General features: G+C 42.8%; 1 protein-coding gene across 3 annotated transcripts in view; it reads left to right on the top strand.

Moving 5' to 3' along the window:
• The window catches only part of TTC28 (tetratricopeptide repeat domain 28), an 824287-nt gene that overhangs the window by 792353 nt on the left and 13728 nt on the right, over positions 1–18206 (top strand). For 2 of the 3 annotated variants that reach the window (XM_073673179.1, XM_073673189.1), the window contains 5 exons: positions 1839–1963; positions 2206–2437; positions 5718–5794; positions 8034–8057; positions 9200–9326. In XM_073673179.1, the coding sequence (XP_073529280.1) occupies positions 1839–1963; positions 2206–2437; positions 5718–5794; positions 8034–8057; positions 9200–9326 (585 nt within the window). The remainder of the gene's footprint in view (positions 1–1838; positions 1964–2205; positions 2438–5717; positions 5795–8033; positions 8058–9199; positions 9327–18206) is intronic. The other variant, XM_073673184.1, reaches the window with a different exon arrangement.

The raw sequence follows: 18206 nt of genomic DNA, 5'->3' as shown, positions 1-18206 counted from the left end.
AGGTGCAGAAAGCCGGGGTCCGGGGCAGGATGCAATGGTATTGGTGGGCAGCGACGCTGCCGGGCTGCGAGTAAAGACACTAGCGGTGGTTGCTGGTGGAGCAGTCAGAGTGTCCAGGCGAGAGTTGACATTCCGCAGATGACTCAGGATGGACTCCTGTTGGGACCTCTGACGGGACAGTTCATGACATAGGTCCGAGAGCGAGGGAGCTTGGGTGCCACCGGGTTCCATGGCCCGATCAAACTGTAACGGGTCTGGGAGGCGGAACCTCTGAGCAACTATACAAGGGGGCGGTCCTTGTAAGGAAGCGGGTGGCTCCCAGGGAAGACGGGCAGGTAGTCACGGCAAGTGACAGGGACAGTCTCTGGGTAGAAGGGCAGGTAGTCACGGCAAGTGACAGGGACAGTCTCTGGGTAGACTAGCAGACAGGTAGCAGGTGGACGCTCCCAGGTGAGCGGGCAAGAGTCTCTGGACAGGCAGGTGGTCACGGCAAGTGACGGCAGAGCCTCCAGGTAGGCTAGCAGGCAGGTAGCAGGTGAGCGCTCCCAGGTGAGCGGGCAAGAGTCTCTGGACAGGCAGGTGGTCACGGCAAGTGATGGCAGAGCCTCCAGGTAGGCAAGCAGGCAGGTAGCAGGTGAGCACTCCCAGGTGAGCGGGCAGGCTGGTCCATAGACAGACTAACAGGTGTCGGAAGGCAGACCGTCGGACCGCAGGCTTGCAAGCAGGTAAGCGGATATCAGGCAGGTATCCAGCAGGAATCTGGCAGGTGACTGGCAGGTAACAAGCAGGAATCTGGCAGGTGACTGGCAGGTAACTGGTAACGGGACCTGAGGGCTGAAGCAGAGTGAAGGCTTTGCAACAACATTGCTCGGGCACCTCCATTTTGGAGGAGGTGCCTTATATATGGTGAGGTCCTCCGGCCATTGGCCGGGGACTCCTTAGGACGGCGCGCGCGGCCCCTTTAAGAGAGGGGGAGCGCGCGCGCGCCCTAAGCACAGTGGCCGGGAAGCAGCGCGCGCTGCCAGCAGAGCGGGAGGAGGACGCCGGGCACGGAGCTGAGAGGTGAGGGGAACAGCGTCCCTGCCTAGCAGGAGGCAGGGACGCCGACGCTACACCCATCTTGGTCTCATCTTGTAGTAATGTCCCCATCTTGGTCTCATCTTGTAGTAATGTCCCCATCTTGTAGTAATGTCCCCATCTTGTAGTTGTAACAATGTCACACATTCTGTTGCTCTTCACATACACATTAAAAAAAATTCTTCTTACCTGACCTTGCTTCCTCAGCAAACAGTGTCCGCTTCCTCCTCCACAGCCGGGGCGGTGCATGGCAGTGACATCGTGCGTGGCCGTGATGGAGATGCCGACATCAATCGCCGGGCTCTGATTGGCCAGTGGTTGGTACTTGTACTGCTGTGCAAAGAGCCGGTCTCTATGCCTCAATACATTTCAATTGAATGCTTTAGGAAAGGGGGTCTTCAATGTTAACATTACACTTTTCTGAATGTTAATCACCAGACCACAAGCCAGTTAGGAATGTTGTAAGATTTCAGCTCTGAACCCTTTATTTGCCCTAATTTTTCAAACAGGCCTCCTATAACATTGCATACGGCACTAGAAACCAGCACATGTGCAATGTCACAAGTGGAAGACATGATCACATACCTTCCACCATCGGCCATGATCAGTACCGGAGCTCCATTCTGGTGGCAGGTCTTCTTTAAATTACAACTGGCAAATTCTGGGTGTAAAAGAAATAAAGTTGGCCATGAATTTTTTTACATGTCAGATTGAATTGAAATAATACCTACAAGTGATCAATGTTTCTTTCCACCACCCAGGGTTCATGCTTATCGGGAGTGATGTGAAGCTGAACAGTACATCGTCATTGATAGGTCAATCCCTATCGGAGATCCTCCAGAACCCGGACCGGGCTAGAGATGCTCTACGGGTTTTATTACATCTGGTAAGATTAAGTCATCTCAAACTCTTAACATGTTCACTGCCATTAGGTACATAATATCAAACTAAACTTTAAGAAAACCTGGGTATAAGACCATGCCGATCTCTGGTCTTCTTACACAACCTCAATTAAGCGTTTCTCTATGCTTTGCCAGTATCATATACCCACACAGAATGTTAGCTACGAAGGTACCGAGTATATCGCCCACATTTTCTCTGCGTATTAATGCTGTTCTTACTTTACAGGTTGAAAAGTCTTTGCAGAGGATTCAGAATGGACAGCGTAATTCGATGTACACGTCCCAGCAGAGTGTGGAAAATAAAGTGGGGGGAATCCCAGGCTGGCAGTCATTGTTAACAGCTGTAGGATTTCGACTTGACCCCCCAGCCAGCGGCCTTCCTGCAGCAGTCTTTTTCCCAACATCTGATCCTGGCGATCGCCTGCAGCAGTGCAGTACAACTATACAGTCCCTCTTAGGTACCGTTCACCTCTAATACTAATGAAGTAGAAGTTGTCAGAACTTCAACAGGAAACTATTAATAAAAATGGAAGTTATTGCTGAACTTTTAGAAAACAAAGACAGTCTCAGTGGATGAGAAAAGCGCTATAAAAACATAATTGTGTCTCCTTTCTAGAGCTTTGTTCTCCATTCCCCTGACAGTAGCGCAACATAAAAGTTCCTTTATACAAGAACCATAGATGCAATACAGTCATGTTATCCCAATACTTACAGTACAGTAAAATATATACCTAATTAAACCGTGCTGGAGAAGCAAATACCAGCAGCTCCATGAAGGGCACAGAAATTAGGTATTTTTAGGCCAAGGATTTTAATGGAGCTCATTAAAGGATTTGAGCTGGAATACACACTCGGGTGCTCTCATGCAGCTAAAAACTGCAAAGCCCAATTACACAATTCTAATAGGGCCATTATGGTCCCACACACCAGTCCTGTGAGATCTAACGTGGAAGTTGTAACATTTTTGGTGCATCTTAAAATAATCCGTAGAGTAATAAAGAGCCATTGTGTTACTGATGGTATTAGTCCAGAACTTTCTTACTTTGTGCAGTCCTTATCAATTCTAACGGATGGATTCTTGTATTTGTATGCAACTAGTTTCCATATACTGAAAACTTATAATTGAGCACTGTAAAAGTCTAGAGACACATTTCATTTCCTCTATGGTCTGGGACCTCTGAGTTATTTCACATTTCTAGTATGTAATATCAGACCAAGGAATATCTGCCTCCTCCAGTTACTTAGGTCATGTATATGTAATCCTAGCCTTCCATGGATCTCATTAATGTGCAGTTAAAGGGAATCTGTAACCAGGTTTTTGCTACCTAATTTGAGAGCGGTTTAATGTAGAGACCAAGACCCTGATTCCAATGATGTGTCACTTACTGCACTACTTGCTGTAGTTTTCATAAAATCACTGTTTTATCAGCAGGAGATTATCACTAGAGGACTAGTAAACTTCCTGCCATGTAGTCCAACCACGCCTCCACCACTGATTAGCAGCTTACTGTGTATTCACAGTATACACAGAAAGCTGCCAATTAGTTGTAGGGGCGGGTTATAAAGGGCTCTTCATTCAGAAAACTGGTAAATCTGCAGCAGATAAAAAAATATTGATTTTATCAAAAAATGCAGCAACCATTAAAGTAAGTGACATATCGATAAAATCAGAGACTCTATCCCTATATCATGCTGCTCTTAGATAGTGAAGCAAAACCTGGAGACATATTCCCTTTAACTGGATATTTATTGTGTGTGATCACACACATTGCACAAAATAGTTGGAATATAACGTTATACCACTGTCTTGAACAGTGATCCACCTACCTTTTCCAGTGAAACGATCTGTGTAGTTAAAGGACACAAACACATATTTTTGCACACAGCTGTTGTAGTGAACACATCTGTGCTCAGGTTTACATATGTCATCATACATGGTAATAAAGCATGTATAATATTCCGACTTTGCCTATGGATATGATTATGTCAGGGACAGCCATTTCATCTGTTCATTTTCACAGTTGCTCTCTGTATACTATGTTTACATGCTTTATTCTAGTACTTTCTCATTGTTGCTCATAATTAAATTCTATGTCTAAGAATGCTTTTAAATGCAAGATATATGTAAGTGGAAGCATTGTGCCCCTTTGTTACTTTTGTTATAAATTGACAAGTGGGTGTTACTAGTTAGGGGTGTGTTCCTGTACAGTCTCACATTGTCCAATCAGTGCTGGTAGTGTTATACCAGGTACAAACACGCCTTTTCGACAGAGAAAATGGTAACCCCCTGGAGTTAATTTAGTCATAATACTGACGAGGAATAACAGGGATAGCACAACCCAAAATTATGCGAAAAGATTCTTAAGAATTGTTATTTTGTGAGGAATGAGAAATTTTACTAAAACAGACTCTTCAGAAGAGCTGACAGATCATCTTTAAAAGGCAACAAAACTTTTTTTATTATTCTTATTTAAAGGGGATATCTTATATTGGTAAATGGATAAAATGTCAGACTGTTTGTAAAAACAATCAACTTTTCAATTTACCTCTTATTAAAAATCATCTCTGTTCTCAAGAATGGATGGATTTAGAGTTCTATAGTAGTGATGAGCGAGTATGAATCTTCAACCCTTTCGGGCGAGCACGCTCAGGTGCTCGCCGAGTATTTTGGCGTGCTCGGCATTTCTTTTACTGTCTCCGTGGCTGCATGTGCAACAGCTGTCAAACAGTTGTGACACTTGCAGCCAACGCGACGGTAAAAAAAATGCAGAGCAGGCCAATATACTCCGCGAACACCCGAGCGTGATCGCCCGAAAGGGTTGACAATTCATACTCGCTCATCACTATTCTATAGTTTATATCTCGTAGACTAGTTCACCAGCCACCTCTGCAGTGTATTAATAGTGGCCGGTTTCCTTGGAAAGGAGCACTTTGATGTTGGCAGGATAGCTGAATCCAGCATCAACGTCTCTGCACTTCTATAATGCAGAGAAACTGGTAAGAAGCAGTGAGGAAAGGGAGTGGTAAGATCATGAAGAAACAACTTAAGAACATTTCTTTAATCCTCCAGGCATTGCAAAGTTATGAATTTTTTAAATTTACCTCTTGTTTTTCTTCCTCCTCTTTCAAACACAATGTTGCATTGTCGTCGTTTCTCATAGCCAGTTCATGTTTTTATAGAAGCTCCTTTCAACTGCAGCTCAGCAAGATCCCTACACTGATTTGAACAATCAGGGTCCAGGACGTTCCTTTCATGCCACCTGACCCTCTCTGCTCCCAATCTCCCTGGTTAGAGAAGGGAATTCTGTGTTCTGATTATATGAATTTAGTGTTTGGCTCTTGTTGAGCAGCAGTTGAAAGCAGCTTCTAAAGGAGCATGAACTGGGCACTCAAACAGCACTGCAGCACAGTGTTTGGGAGAGAAAGCAGCTTAATAAAGTTTATTACGAAAAATCTTCACTTTACAATGCTTGGACAATTAAATATAAATTGATGTACCCTTTAAATGTTCACATTTTAAACTATTATCTATAACTTGAAATTAGAAGAAGGATGGATGGGAAACAATAGTAACAGACAAGAGCTGAATAATTTAGGATCAGCTTTATCCTCTTGTAAGTGCTCATATACACCACAATACTTTTATGGTAACAAGTCTAACCAGTATTATATAAACTATTGTTCCAGTATTTATATAGATCATCACTATTCACACAGAGCAATGTACTCTCTCCGTAGGATTGCCGCACGCTGCGCTTCAGGCTCTGTGTAAGCTCATCACTGCTTCAGAAACCGGAGAGCAGCTGATCAATCGGGTAAGTGGTGCCTGACGGACCAATGTTATTTCTTAGTAAATAGTAGAAATTAATCTTTTTGCATTCACTGGACTTCACATATCTACCAAGCTGGACCATGTGGTTCTTATATTTTGTCAAGCATTAACTTTATTTTAACTTTCTGGCAATTCTATTGCAATATATATTGTGACTTATCAATCCAGTATAAATTACACTAACACCCTTGAAGCCATCCCCATCAGTGCTTGAAAGTTGCCTGCATAGTTTGGGCAGAGTGATCAATGTATGCCTTTTAATAAATAATCCATTTTAGTTGCCGTGCGCTGGAAATAGTCTATAGCCATCCATCACATTGTATTTAGGTTGATCTGTGCTATAAGCGTGCATGCACCTTCCCAAAGTAAAAACAGATCTCTCTAAAGAATGCCATGAATGCCTACACAGACTACCGGGACCAGATTTACTGCTTCAATTGCTTGTCTTGTTTGCATGCTAGCTTTCCTGTGCTCTAATCATCTGCATGAAGGACAGTTACAATTGTGGGACCAGTATAGTAGTGGTACATGAGTCAGTAAATGGGAGCATTACTGCTATCAGACAAACTATATACACAAAGTATTAATACACAAAAGAACAGATTATAGTCAGGGCAAAAGGGACAATTTTTTGTCCAGAAGCATTCACCAATCTTGATATGGCCCATATTACCCACTACAATTATGTACAGTATATTGTCTAAGAGAACTGTATACGCAGCAATATCCATATACTTCTATATGGTGTATTAATAGAAGGCGATAATTGGCGAAACATGTCAACGATCACCCGACAGTCTAGCAAAATGACCACTCATCAGGTATTTTGGATTGTTTATTCTAGCAAAAAAAAAATCACTGTTATCGGCAGCACATTGCCTGTTTACACGGGATAATATGCTGCCGATAACAATGATTTATTTTTCAGCACAAGTAATCCAGTCACCTGATGAATGAGCATTTTGCTCATTTGTTGGGTGACTGTCGCATTTTTTACTTGGGCCGATAATCGGGAACAATACTGTATGGGGACAGAATGCTTCTAGTAAAGATTGATCCTGATTGTCAATTGGATGAGGGACTTATATATCGTCGATTGACGCTCATTAAAGTACATTAACAGCCAAAGTTAAAACATCTAAATGTAGCATTAATCTGACTACTTTTAATTATGATGGGGAGTCATCTGATAATGGAGCGTGATGCAGATTTCACATTCCCCATGGCTCCTATGATCTTGCAAGGCTCTGTTCACATTTGCAGTTTAAGTCTCCATTTGCTGTATACACCAGAAAAACTCCTGTTGTATACAGTATGTGAAATATATACAGTGCATAGGACTCCATAAACTTAACAGAAGCTTAAACATATTCTTCTATGCTGGACTAGTGTACATTGGTATACTTTTTCTGAATAGATAAGGGTAGTACAGCGTAGTATACACTATGGTAACATTTTTTTGTATAATGGGAGCCCATAGGAGATATGTGCCAAATGCTGACCGTATAACCCGTCTGCACAATAGCCCTTGTCCCCATGTTATTCTGTTGGGCTGTGCAAGTCGTTCTGAGCAAAAAAATTGCAACGTGCATAATTTGCCAAAGATCGAATGCCACTCGTCCATTTAACGCTTTGGGTCCACAGAAAGAATCGGACTGCACTCAGATGTCATCCGGATGACATCTGAGTGCAGTCCGAATTGCACGGACTGACATTATAAAGAAGGTAGATAAACTTTTTTTTTCACTCTCCAAATCTGAGAAAATCGGATCACACTCTGATCGAACTCTGAGCAAAGTGTGATCAGCATAATCTGACTGATTTTCTTGAAATTTTTCTGCATCTGCCCGAAGTGAGAGGGATTGTGAGACTTTTTTGTAATAACAGGTACTCCTTAGTACATTCTGAAAAACGCCAGCAATGTAATCCTACACTTTACATGTTTTCTCTGTAAGTAAAGACTGGACTGGTTGGCACTGAATAATGACAGAAGATATAAAAAGTGTTCTCGTTTAAAAATTTTGTTAAAAAAATTCATGGGATCCTTGAAGTTCCTTCTGGCTAATGCATGTTTAATGCTAATACCACTTCGCTCAGCATGCGCAGAAATGAATGAAAATGTAGCACTGTAACCTATGCTCGAGTTTTAAGGTTCTTTTTCTCTTTTTCTTTTTCCTTCGCTAAACTTTATTTTTCTGCTTGTAATCTGCTGGCTTCTGAAGGCTGTTAAAAATATGGTTGGAATGGTAAGTAGACAGAATGGATTGGCTTATTTTGCAATATGCGCCTCAGTTTCCCAACAGAAATTGTATTTATCGATACATTTTGTAGTGATGACTGAAAATGTATATTTATTGAACAAAAACATCATAATTTTGCATTGGTTAGACTGTTTTTCTAACCAATGTATGTTAGCATAAAACCAACTTCCTAGGAGACCGTTTAGCTAAATGGGATTTCCACATAAGAAGCATCAATTCATAAGTAGAAAAATGTATCCAATATTCTTGAATTCTCTGAGCCACTACTCTAATGCATCATTTGTCTCTTTTGCATCTTATAGTTCAAAAATACACTGCATACTTAAAGTAGCACTCTAGTGTTTTTTAAGCCATTCTGTAACTAGTTCTCTAATATCTATAATTCAGCTTTCTTTATCTTATTTAGTTGATTTAGTAATCCTTTCTGATAGTTCATGAATTCCTTCTCTTTAGTGTGGGCATTTGACTTTATTGTGTACCGTCGCCTGGGAATTGCGTACTGTTATGAACTCTCAAGGAGGTCACCAGAAATTCCAGTCTAATGAAAGTGTATGGCCTGTATCATATAAGTTTTCAGGGAAAGTAGAAACTTCTATCAGAGAAAGTGATGATAATTACACAGCTCCTGTCACAAACTTATACTGTTGAAGATAGATCGATATATAAGCCTTCTTGAGTGTATACTCATAATTAGCTTATTTAATAGAATATAGAATGAAGTATAATCATACTGTCCTCGCAGCAGACAGAAATGGCACTGGTAGTAGCTGCTTATGTGATGCTGTGCTGATGCATCATGAGATTAATAGCAGAGACTAGAAGGGTTGAAAGAAAACTAAAAGATAGTTCAGAAGGCTGAACTGCAGGGAAGAGAGTGCACACAAAATAAATCCAGAGTATGAGGGACTATCAGGTTCATAGAAGGGGGTAGTGGGCAGGGATGGAAAATTATTAAATGGAGTGCTTCTTTAATAAAAATAAATAGAAATGTTGAATTTCAGCTCAAGGTAGGAAATGGTCCTCAGAATTTAATGTACTTTCCAGGGCAGTTCTTTTTCTATTGTCTTATTATATAACCAATGATAACTACTCCTATATGACGAATATTGTCATTTCTTCCCTTTTAGCTGCATCAGGTCCTTGTTCAGCTGCAGACCGACAAAGAACATGATTTCTCATCAGTGCCCATCCAAGTTTCTATCAGCGTTCAGCTTTGGAGATTGCCTGGGTGTCATGAATTTTTAGCAGCTTTAGGTATATGAATTTTTTTACAACTATTTCAGATACCAGACTGCATATATACTGCATAAGAAAAGAAGAGGCAGCAATCCCCAGCTTTCAATGCCTGAAAAAGGCTGGGTTGTAAGTCAAAACGCTGCATATTGGATTACCATACATTTTTTTTGCATAGAAGCTCGTGTGGTCTGACTCTTCTTTTCTTTTCTATGGTTCCTTCGGCTGGATGATAAACCACCATAAGGCATGCATGATTATTCCACACTGAGCATGCGGTGCTGCTCATGCTCTTCCTGTGCACATATACAAGGCTGTGCAAAAGTTTTAGGCAGGTGTAAAAAAAAAAATGTTGCAAAGTAAGAATGCTTTCAAAAATAGAAATGTTTAATAATTTATAAAAATAAACTAACCGAATGCAAAGTGAATGAACAAAAGAGTAATCATTATCAAATCACTATTTGGTGTGACCGCCCTTTGGCTTCAAAACAGCATTAAAACATTAATTCTTCTATGTACATATGCATGTTTTTGAAAGAACTCGGCAGGGGAATGTTCCAAACATCTTGGAGAACTAACAACAGATCTTCTATGGACGTATGCTCACTCAAATACTTCTGCCTCTTCATATAATCCCACATACACTTGATGTTAAGATCATGGCTTTGTGACTTCTTTATACTGAAGATAGTTTTTTATTTACATTGGCTGTATGTTTGGGGTCGTTGTCTTGTTGCAGAATAAACTTAAAGCCAATAGGACTTCTCCCCGATGTTATTGCATGATGGATAAGTATCAGCATTGAGGGCACCAAGAAATGGTTAACATTGAGGAACGTAGACACAGTGGTTAGTCACGGAAACTTAGTGCAGAAGATAAAAGACGCATCCTGCTTACTTCTCATTGAAAATTGGAAGATGCCCAGTACTGCCACCAGCACGGAACTGGAATGCAGCTACAACCATCTACTGTGCCGAGAAGTCTGGTCAAAAGTGGTCTTTTTAGAAGAATTGTGGCTAAAACTTATACGTTGGACAAGGAAACAAGGCCATTTATATATGAAAACATAGGAACTAGGGTGCAGAAAAATGGCAGCAGATGCTCTGGACTGATGAGTCAAAATTTGACATATTTGACTGTTACAGAAGGCCGTTTGCTCTTGAAGGGATGGAGAGCAGTACAATAATGAGTGTCTTCATGCAACAGTAAAGAATGGTGGAGATTCCTTGAAAGTTTGCGGTTTCATTTCAGCAAATGGAGTTGATAGTTTGGACAAGATTAATGTTGTCCTTAATGCCGAGAAATACAAGCAAACACTTGTCATCATGCAATACTATTATGGAGGCATCTGATTGTCTCAAAAAAAATTTTGTAACAGGACAACAAGCCTAAACATATAGCCAATGTAATTAAGAACCATTTTTAGCATAAAGAAGAACAAAGAGCACTGGAAGTGATGATATTGCCCACCCTGAGCCATGATCTCAACATCTTCGAGGCTGTTTGGATTTCACAGAGAGACAGAAGTGATACTGTAAATGAAGATATAAAACTACCTGCAATACCTGTCAAAGTCACTAACAAATCTCTAAGATCAATAAGACAATCAAAAGTGCCCCCTACAGAACAGACCAACACATACAACAGCAACCCTGGCACACACCACAAACGCATTTTCTTCAGTGGTGCTCTACGTGTGCCGAATGTACGTGGACAAAATTACATTCTGATGGACCTCCCTATCTAATAATCTAAACTACTTTTTGACTCTTTTCACTCCTCATTTAGTCCTAAAGTGCAGACCCTGTCAACAATCTCTGCGCTGACAATCTAGCTATTTATTTCAAAGAAAAGATTGACAATATCAGTCAAGAAATTATCTCCCAAACCCTTAATAGCATAGGTCCCCTCCCCTTCTACACATCATCAAGTTCTAATTTCCCCCTTTGAACCAATCACAAAAGAATTTACCAGGCTTCTCTCTTCTTCTCACCCTACCACCTGCACTAGTGACCTTATTCCCTCACACCTCCTCCAGTCCCTCTTCCTGGCCGTTAGTGCCAGCTTATCTAAAATATTTAACCTTTATCTTTTGTTATCTTTCCGTCCTCTTTAAAGCATGTTGTTATAACGTCATTATTTTAAAAAAATCATCTGTTGACCAGCACTGATCTGCTAATTGCAGACTTGTCTTTAATCTCTAAACTCCTTGAATGTCTGGTGTCCTCTCATCTGATCTGCTATCTTTTATATAATTTTCTTCTTGACCTCTTACAATTGGGTTTCTGCTGTTTGCACTCTATAGAAACTGCTTTTACTAAAGTCTCTAATGATCTACTAAAAACCAAATCTAACTGTAACTGATTCTCCTGGATTTCTCTGCAGCATTTGACACCATGGATCACCAACTCCTCCTCACTATGCTCCACTCTATCAGCCTTAATAATACTGCACTCTTTTGTTCTCCACCTACCTTTTTGACTGTTCTAATACATTCTCAGTTGTTGGGTCTCCTTCCACTTCACTTCCCCTATCAGGGCTCCTAATAGCACAGTCATAGGTCCCTTTTTCCTATTTGCCATTTCTCTCTCCTATTCAACAAACCATCACTAGATTTGGATTTCAGTACCATTTCTATGTGTTTCCTTCCTCTACTAGCCTACCAAAACCTGATATGTCAATTCCATGTGTGGTACTACCAGAATTCTCATTCAATATACCCGCTGTCTTGGCTTACATATAACTCAGATCTTTCCTTTACTACTTCCAATAACTCACTTGCTTATGTCAGCTGCACATCAAAAACATCTCCAGAAATTACCTTTGAAACTGCAAAATCTCTATCACTCTTATTCATTCTTGTCTTGTCTACTGAAACTCACTACTAAACTCACTACAAGATAATATATCACATACACCTACAAAGCATGCACAGCCTTACATTTCCTCCCTCATCACTGTCTACCAACCTATCCTGTGCTCTCCGTTCCGCTAATGACCTATGACTAACATCCTCCATAATCAAAACCTCTCAATCCCATCCCCAAAATGTTTCTTGTACTGTGCCAGTTCTGTGGAATGCACTACCCAAGACAATAAAGTTAATTCCAAATGTCCAAAGTTTTAAATGTGCCCTAAAACACATTTCTTTAGGCATGCCTATCACCTCACCCCACTAATCTAACCATTCTTAGTTCTCCTTTCCTCAGAATCTGGTCTTTTCTGTCATCTGTTCCTACACACTTCATGCACTTGATGGCACTGGACATACAGTGGGGAAAATAAGTATTTGATACACTGTTTTGCAAGTTTTCCCACCTACAAAGAATGGAGAGGTCTGTAATTTTCATTGTAGGTACACTTCAACTGCAAGAGACAGATTCTAAAAAGAAAAAAACAGAAAATCACATTGTATGATTTGTACATAATTAAATTGCATTTTATTGCATGAAATAAGTATTTGATCACCTATCAACCAGCAAAAATTCTGACTCTCACAGATGTTAGTTTTTCTTTAAGAAGCCCTCCTACTCTGCACTCATTACCTGTATTAATTGCACCTGTTTGAACTCGTTACTTGTATAAAAGACACCTGTCCACACAATCAATCACACTCCAACCTCTCCACCATGAGCAAGACCAAAGAGCTGTCTAAGGACACCAGGGACAAAATTGTAAACCTGCACAAGGCTGAGATGGGCTACAGGACAATAGGCAAGCAGCTTGGTGAGAAGGCAACAACTGTTGGCACAATTATTAGAAAATGGAAGAAACACAAGATGACTGTCAATCTTCCTTGGTCTGGGGCTCCATGCAAGTTCTTGCATCGTGGGGTAAGGATGATTCTGAGAAAGGTCAGCAATCAGCCCAGAACTACATGGGACGACCTGGTCAATGACCTGAAGAGAGCTGGGACCACAGTCTCAAACATTACCATTAGTAACACACCACGTCGTCATGGATTAAAATTCTGCAGGGCACGCAAGGTCCCCCTGCTCACACCAGCATATGTCCAGGCCTGTTTGAAGTTCGCCAATGACCATCTGGATAATCCAGAGGAGGCATGGGAGAAAGTCATGTGGTCACATGACACCAAAATAGATCTTTGTGGTATCAACTCCACTCGCCGTGTTTGGAGGAAGAAGAAGGATGAGTACAACCCCAAGAACACTGTCCCAACCATGAAGCATGGTGGGGAAAACATCATACTTTGGGGGTACTTTTCTGAAAAGGGGAAAGGACGACTGCACCGTATTGAAGGGAGGATGGATAGGGTCATGTATCGCAAGATTTTGGCCAACAACCCCTTTCCCTCAGTAAGAGCATTGAAGATGGATTGTGGCTGGGTCTTCCAGCATGACAATGACCAGAAACACACAGTCAGGGCAACTAAGTAGTGGCTCCTAGAGATGAGCGGTGTTCGACTAGAACTGTTCGCCAATCTCAAATTCGAGCTGTTTTGGGCGGTGTTCGAGTTGTTCGACGAACCCGAACGATTTGCAAAAAATTCGGCTGTTCGAGGTTATGTTCGATAACTGTTCGTGCACCAAAAGCGTGTCCTGCATGTCTGGCGCTATTTAGAGCACCAATCATGCAGGGATTGTCTGCCACTCACTGTAATGCCACAGCCATGGTGGTTGTGGCATTACAGTGATTGCCCAAATCGATGGGAACAGTGCCAACAGTGAAACATGAAAAGCCGGCAATTCAGCAGCGGCATACACCTGTACCCGACAATTTAGAACCGAAAGAATAGAGCTTCACACATAGATTAGATAGATATAAACATGTCAGCCACATATATACGAAGTACAGTGAAAGTGCTGCTTACTGTACTTGTCATTTAGCGTAAAGGATTTATCAAAAAAAATAATAGTGTTTTCATGCACCGTCTCTTTAAAAAAGCCGGCCGGCAATTCAGCAGCGGTACCCGACAATTTATAACAGACAGAATAGAGCTTCACACATAGATTAGATAGATAGAAACATGTCAGCCACATATATACGAAGTACAGTGACAGTGTTGTTTACTGTACTTGTCATTTAGCGTAAAGGATTTATCAAAAAAAATAATAGTGTTTTCATGCACCGTCTCTTTAAAAAAGCCGGCCGGCAATTCAGCAGCGGTACCCGACAATTTATAACAGACAGAATAGAGCTTCACACATAGATTAGATAGATAGAAACATGTCAGTCACATATATATGAAGTACAGTGATAGTGTTGGTTACTGTACTTGTCATTTAGTATTAAAATAAAGGATTTATTATTAAAAAAATTGGCGTGGGGTTCCCCTTAATTTTAGGCTCTAGCGGAGGTTAAGCAGACGGCTGGGGCAGATGTTTGAAGCCTGGGAAGGGGGTAATACCCACGGAGCTTCCCAGGCTACTAATATCAGCCCCCAGCTGAATACATAGCCTTTACTAGCTATTAAAATGGGGGACCCCCCAAAAAAAATGACGTGGGGTCCCCCCTAATTTAATAGCTAGCTAAGGCTAGGCAGACAGCTGGGGGCTGATATTAATAGCCCAGGAAGGGAGCCATGAATATTGGCCCCCTCCCAGGCTAGAAACACCAGCCGTCAGCCGCCCCAGAAATGGCGCATTCATAGGATGCGCCAATTCTGGCACTTAGCCTCGCTCTTCCACGCTGCCCTGGTGCGGTGGCAGGGGGTAATAGGGTTGGGGTTGATGTCAGCTTATAATGCCAGCTGACATCAAGCCCAGGTTAGTAATGGAGAGGCGTCTATAAGACACCCCCATTACTAACCCCATAGTCAAAGTTAAAAAAAACACAAACACCCAGAATAAAGTCCTTTAATTGAAATAAAGACACAATCCTTTATTGTTCTAAATTAAACCATACTTACCGTCACGCCCATTCCAGCTGAAGCCAACGATCTCCTGCAATAAAAGAAAAATAATAAAGCAACCTCATCCTTACCTTTCCATGGTTCCCACGACAGCTTCAGCTCTGCTACATCGAGATGACAGGCTGGACCGCAGCAGAACGCTGCCATCCAGCCTCTCATCCCGCAGACACTGAGAAGCGCAGGCTTGCTTGCGCTGCTCAGCGTCTCTCTGTGACGACATCCAGATGAGCCGAGTTCATGTCCAATGAACTCGGCTCACCTCATGCACGTCACTGACAGCGTGGGAAAATTCTCACGCTGAAGCGGTGAGTGCAGGAGAATTCTCCCACGCTGTCAGTGACGTGCATAAGGTGAGCTCATGTCCAATGAACTCAGCTCACCTCCTGCACGTCACTGACAGCGTGGGAGAATTCTCCTGCACTCAGCGCTTCAGCGTGAGAATTCTCCCACGCTGAAGCGCTGAGTGCAGGAGAATTTTCCCACGCTGTCAGTGACGTGCATAAGGTGAGCTCATGTCCAATGAACTCAGCTCACCTCCTGCACGTCACTGACAGCGTGGGAGAATTCTCCTGCACTCAGCGCTTCAGTGGGAGAATTCTCCCACGCTGAAGCGCTGAGTGCAGGAGAATTTTCCCACGCTGTCAGTGACGTGCATGAGGTGAGCCGAGTTCATTGGACATTAACTCGGCTCATCTGGATGCCCTCACAGAGAGACACTGTGGAGCGCAAGCAAGCCTGCGCTTCTCAGTGTCTGCGGGATGACAGGCTGGATGGCAGCGTTCTGCTGCGGTCCAGCCTGTCATCTCGATGTAGCAGAGCTGAAGCTGTCATGGGAACCATGGAAAGGTAAGGATGATGTTGCTTTATTATTTTTCTTTTATTTCAGGAGATCGTTGGCTTCAGCTGGAATGGGCGTGATGGTAAGTATGGTTTAATTTAGAACAATAAAGAATTGTGTGTTTATTTCAATTAAAGGACTTTTTTCTGGGTGTTGTGTTTTTTTTAAATACTTTACTAGAAATTCATGGTGGTCATGTCTAATATTGGCGTGACCCCATGAATTTCGGGCTTAGGGCCAGCTGATAATGCCAAGCTGGCCCTAACCCCTTTATTACCCAGTGAGCCACCGCATCAGGGCCCTGGATGAGTTGGGTACAGCGCCAGAAGATGGCGCTTCTATGAACGCGCCATTTTCCGGGGTGGCTGCGGACTGCAATTTGCAGCGGGGGTGGCCCAGAAAGCTTGGGCCTCCCTGCGCTGCGGATTCCAGCCCCCAGCTGCCTAGTTGTACCTGGCTGGACACAAAAACAGGGCGAAGCCCCACGTCAATTTTCTTTAAATTATTTCATGAAATAATTAAGAAAAAAAGGGCTTCCCTATATTGTTGTGTCCGGCCAGGTACAAATAGGCAGCTGGTGGTTGGGGGCAGCCCGTTCCTGCCTGCTGTACCTGGCTGGACACAAATATAGTGCGAAGCCCCACGTCAATTTTTTTTAAATTATTTCATGAATTTCCTGAAATAATTTAAAAAAATTGAAGTGGGGCTTCGCACTATATTTGTGTCCAGCCAGGTACAGCAGGCAGGAACGGGCTGCCCCCATCCACCAGCTGCCTATTTGTACCTGGCCGGACACAACAATATAGGGAAGCCCTTTTTTTCTTAATTATTTCATGAATTTCATGAAATAATTAAAAAAAATTGAAGTGGGGCTTCGCACTATATTTGTGTCCAGCCAGGTACAGCAGGCAGGAACGGGCTGCCCCCAACCACCAGCTGCCTATTTGTACCTGGCCGGACACAACAATATAGGGAAGGCCTTTTTTTCTTAATTATTTCATGAATTTCATGAAATAATTAAAAAAAAAGTACGTGGGGCTTCGCCCTATTTTTGTGTCCAGCCAGGTACAACTAGGCAGCTGGGGGCTGGAATCTGCAGCGCAGGGAGGCCCAAGCTTTCTGGGCCCCCCCCCGCTACAAATTGCAGTCCGCAGCCACCCCGGAAAATGGCGCGTTCATAGAAGCGCCATCTTCTGGCGCTGTACCCAACTCATCCAGGGCCCTGGTGCGGTGGCTCACTGGGTAATAAAGGGGTTAGGGCCAGCTTGGTATTATCAGCTGGCCCCAAGCCCAAAATTCATGGGGTCACGCCAGTATTAGACATGACCGCCATGAATTTCTAGTAAAGTATTTAAAAAAAACACAACACCCAGAATAAAGTCCTTTAATTGAAATAAAGACACAATTCTTTATTGTTCTAAATTAAACCATACTTACCATCACACCCATTCCAGCTGAAGCCAACGATCTCCTGCAATAAAAGAAAAATAATAAACCAACCTCATCCTTACCTTTCCATGGTTCCCACGACAGCTTCAGCTCTGCTACATCGAGATGACTGGCTGGACCGCAGCAGAACGCTGCCATCCAGTCTGTCATCCCGCAGACACTGAGAAGCGCAGGCATGCTTGCGCTCCTCACTGTCTCGCTGTGACGGCATCCAGATGAGCCGAGGTCATGTCCAATGAACTCGGCTCACCTCATGCACGTCACTGACAGCGTGGGAAAATTCTCACGCTGAAGTGCTGAGTGCAGGAGAATTCTCCCACGCTGTCAGTGATGTGCATGAGGTGAGCTCATGTCCAATGAACTCAGCTCACCTCCTGCACGTCACTGACAGCGTGGGAAAATTCTCCTGCAATCAGCGCTTCAGCGTGAGAATTTTCCCACGCTGTCAGTGACGTGCATGAGGTGAGCCGAGTTCATTGGACATGAACTCGGCTCATCTGGATGTCGTCACAGAGAGACGCTGAGCAGCGCAAGCAAGCCTGCGCTTCTCAGTGTCTGCGGGATGACAGGCTGGATGGCAGCGTTCTGCTGCGGTCCAGCCTGTCATCTCGATGTAGCAGAGCTGAAGCTGTCGTGGGAACCATGGAAAGGTAAGGATGAGGTTGCTTTATTATTTTTCTTTTATTGCAGGAGATCGTTGGCTTCAGCTGGAATGGGCGTGATGGTAAGTATGGTTTAATTT

The sequence above is a fragment of the Phyllobates terribilis genome, unplaced genomic scaffold (assembly GCF_046119375.1).
Source record: "Phyllobates terribilis strain yellow unplaced genomic scaffold, ASM4611937v1 Scaffold_1__5_contigs__length_1240528914, whole genome shotgun sequence".
Taxonomy (NCBI): Eukaryota; Metazoa; Chordata; class Amphibia; order Anura; family Dendrobatidae; genus Phyllobates; species Phyllobates terribilis.
The sequence above is the reverse complement of the archived record's forward strand: the minus strand, read 5'-3'. Positions and strand labels throughout refer to the sequence as shown.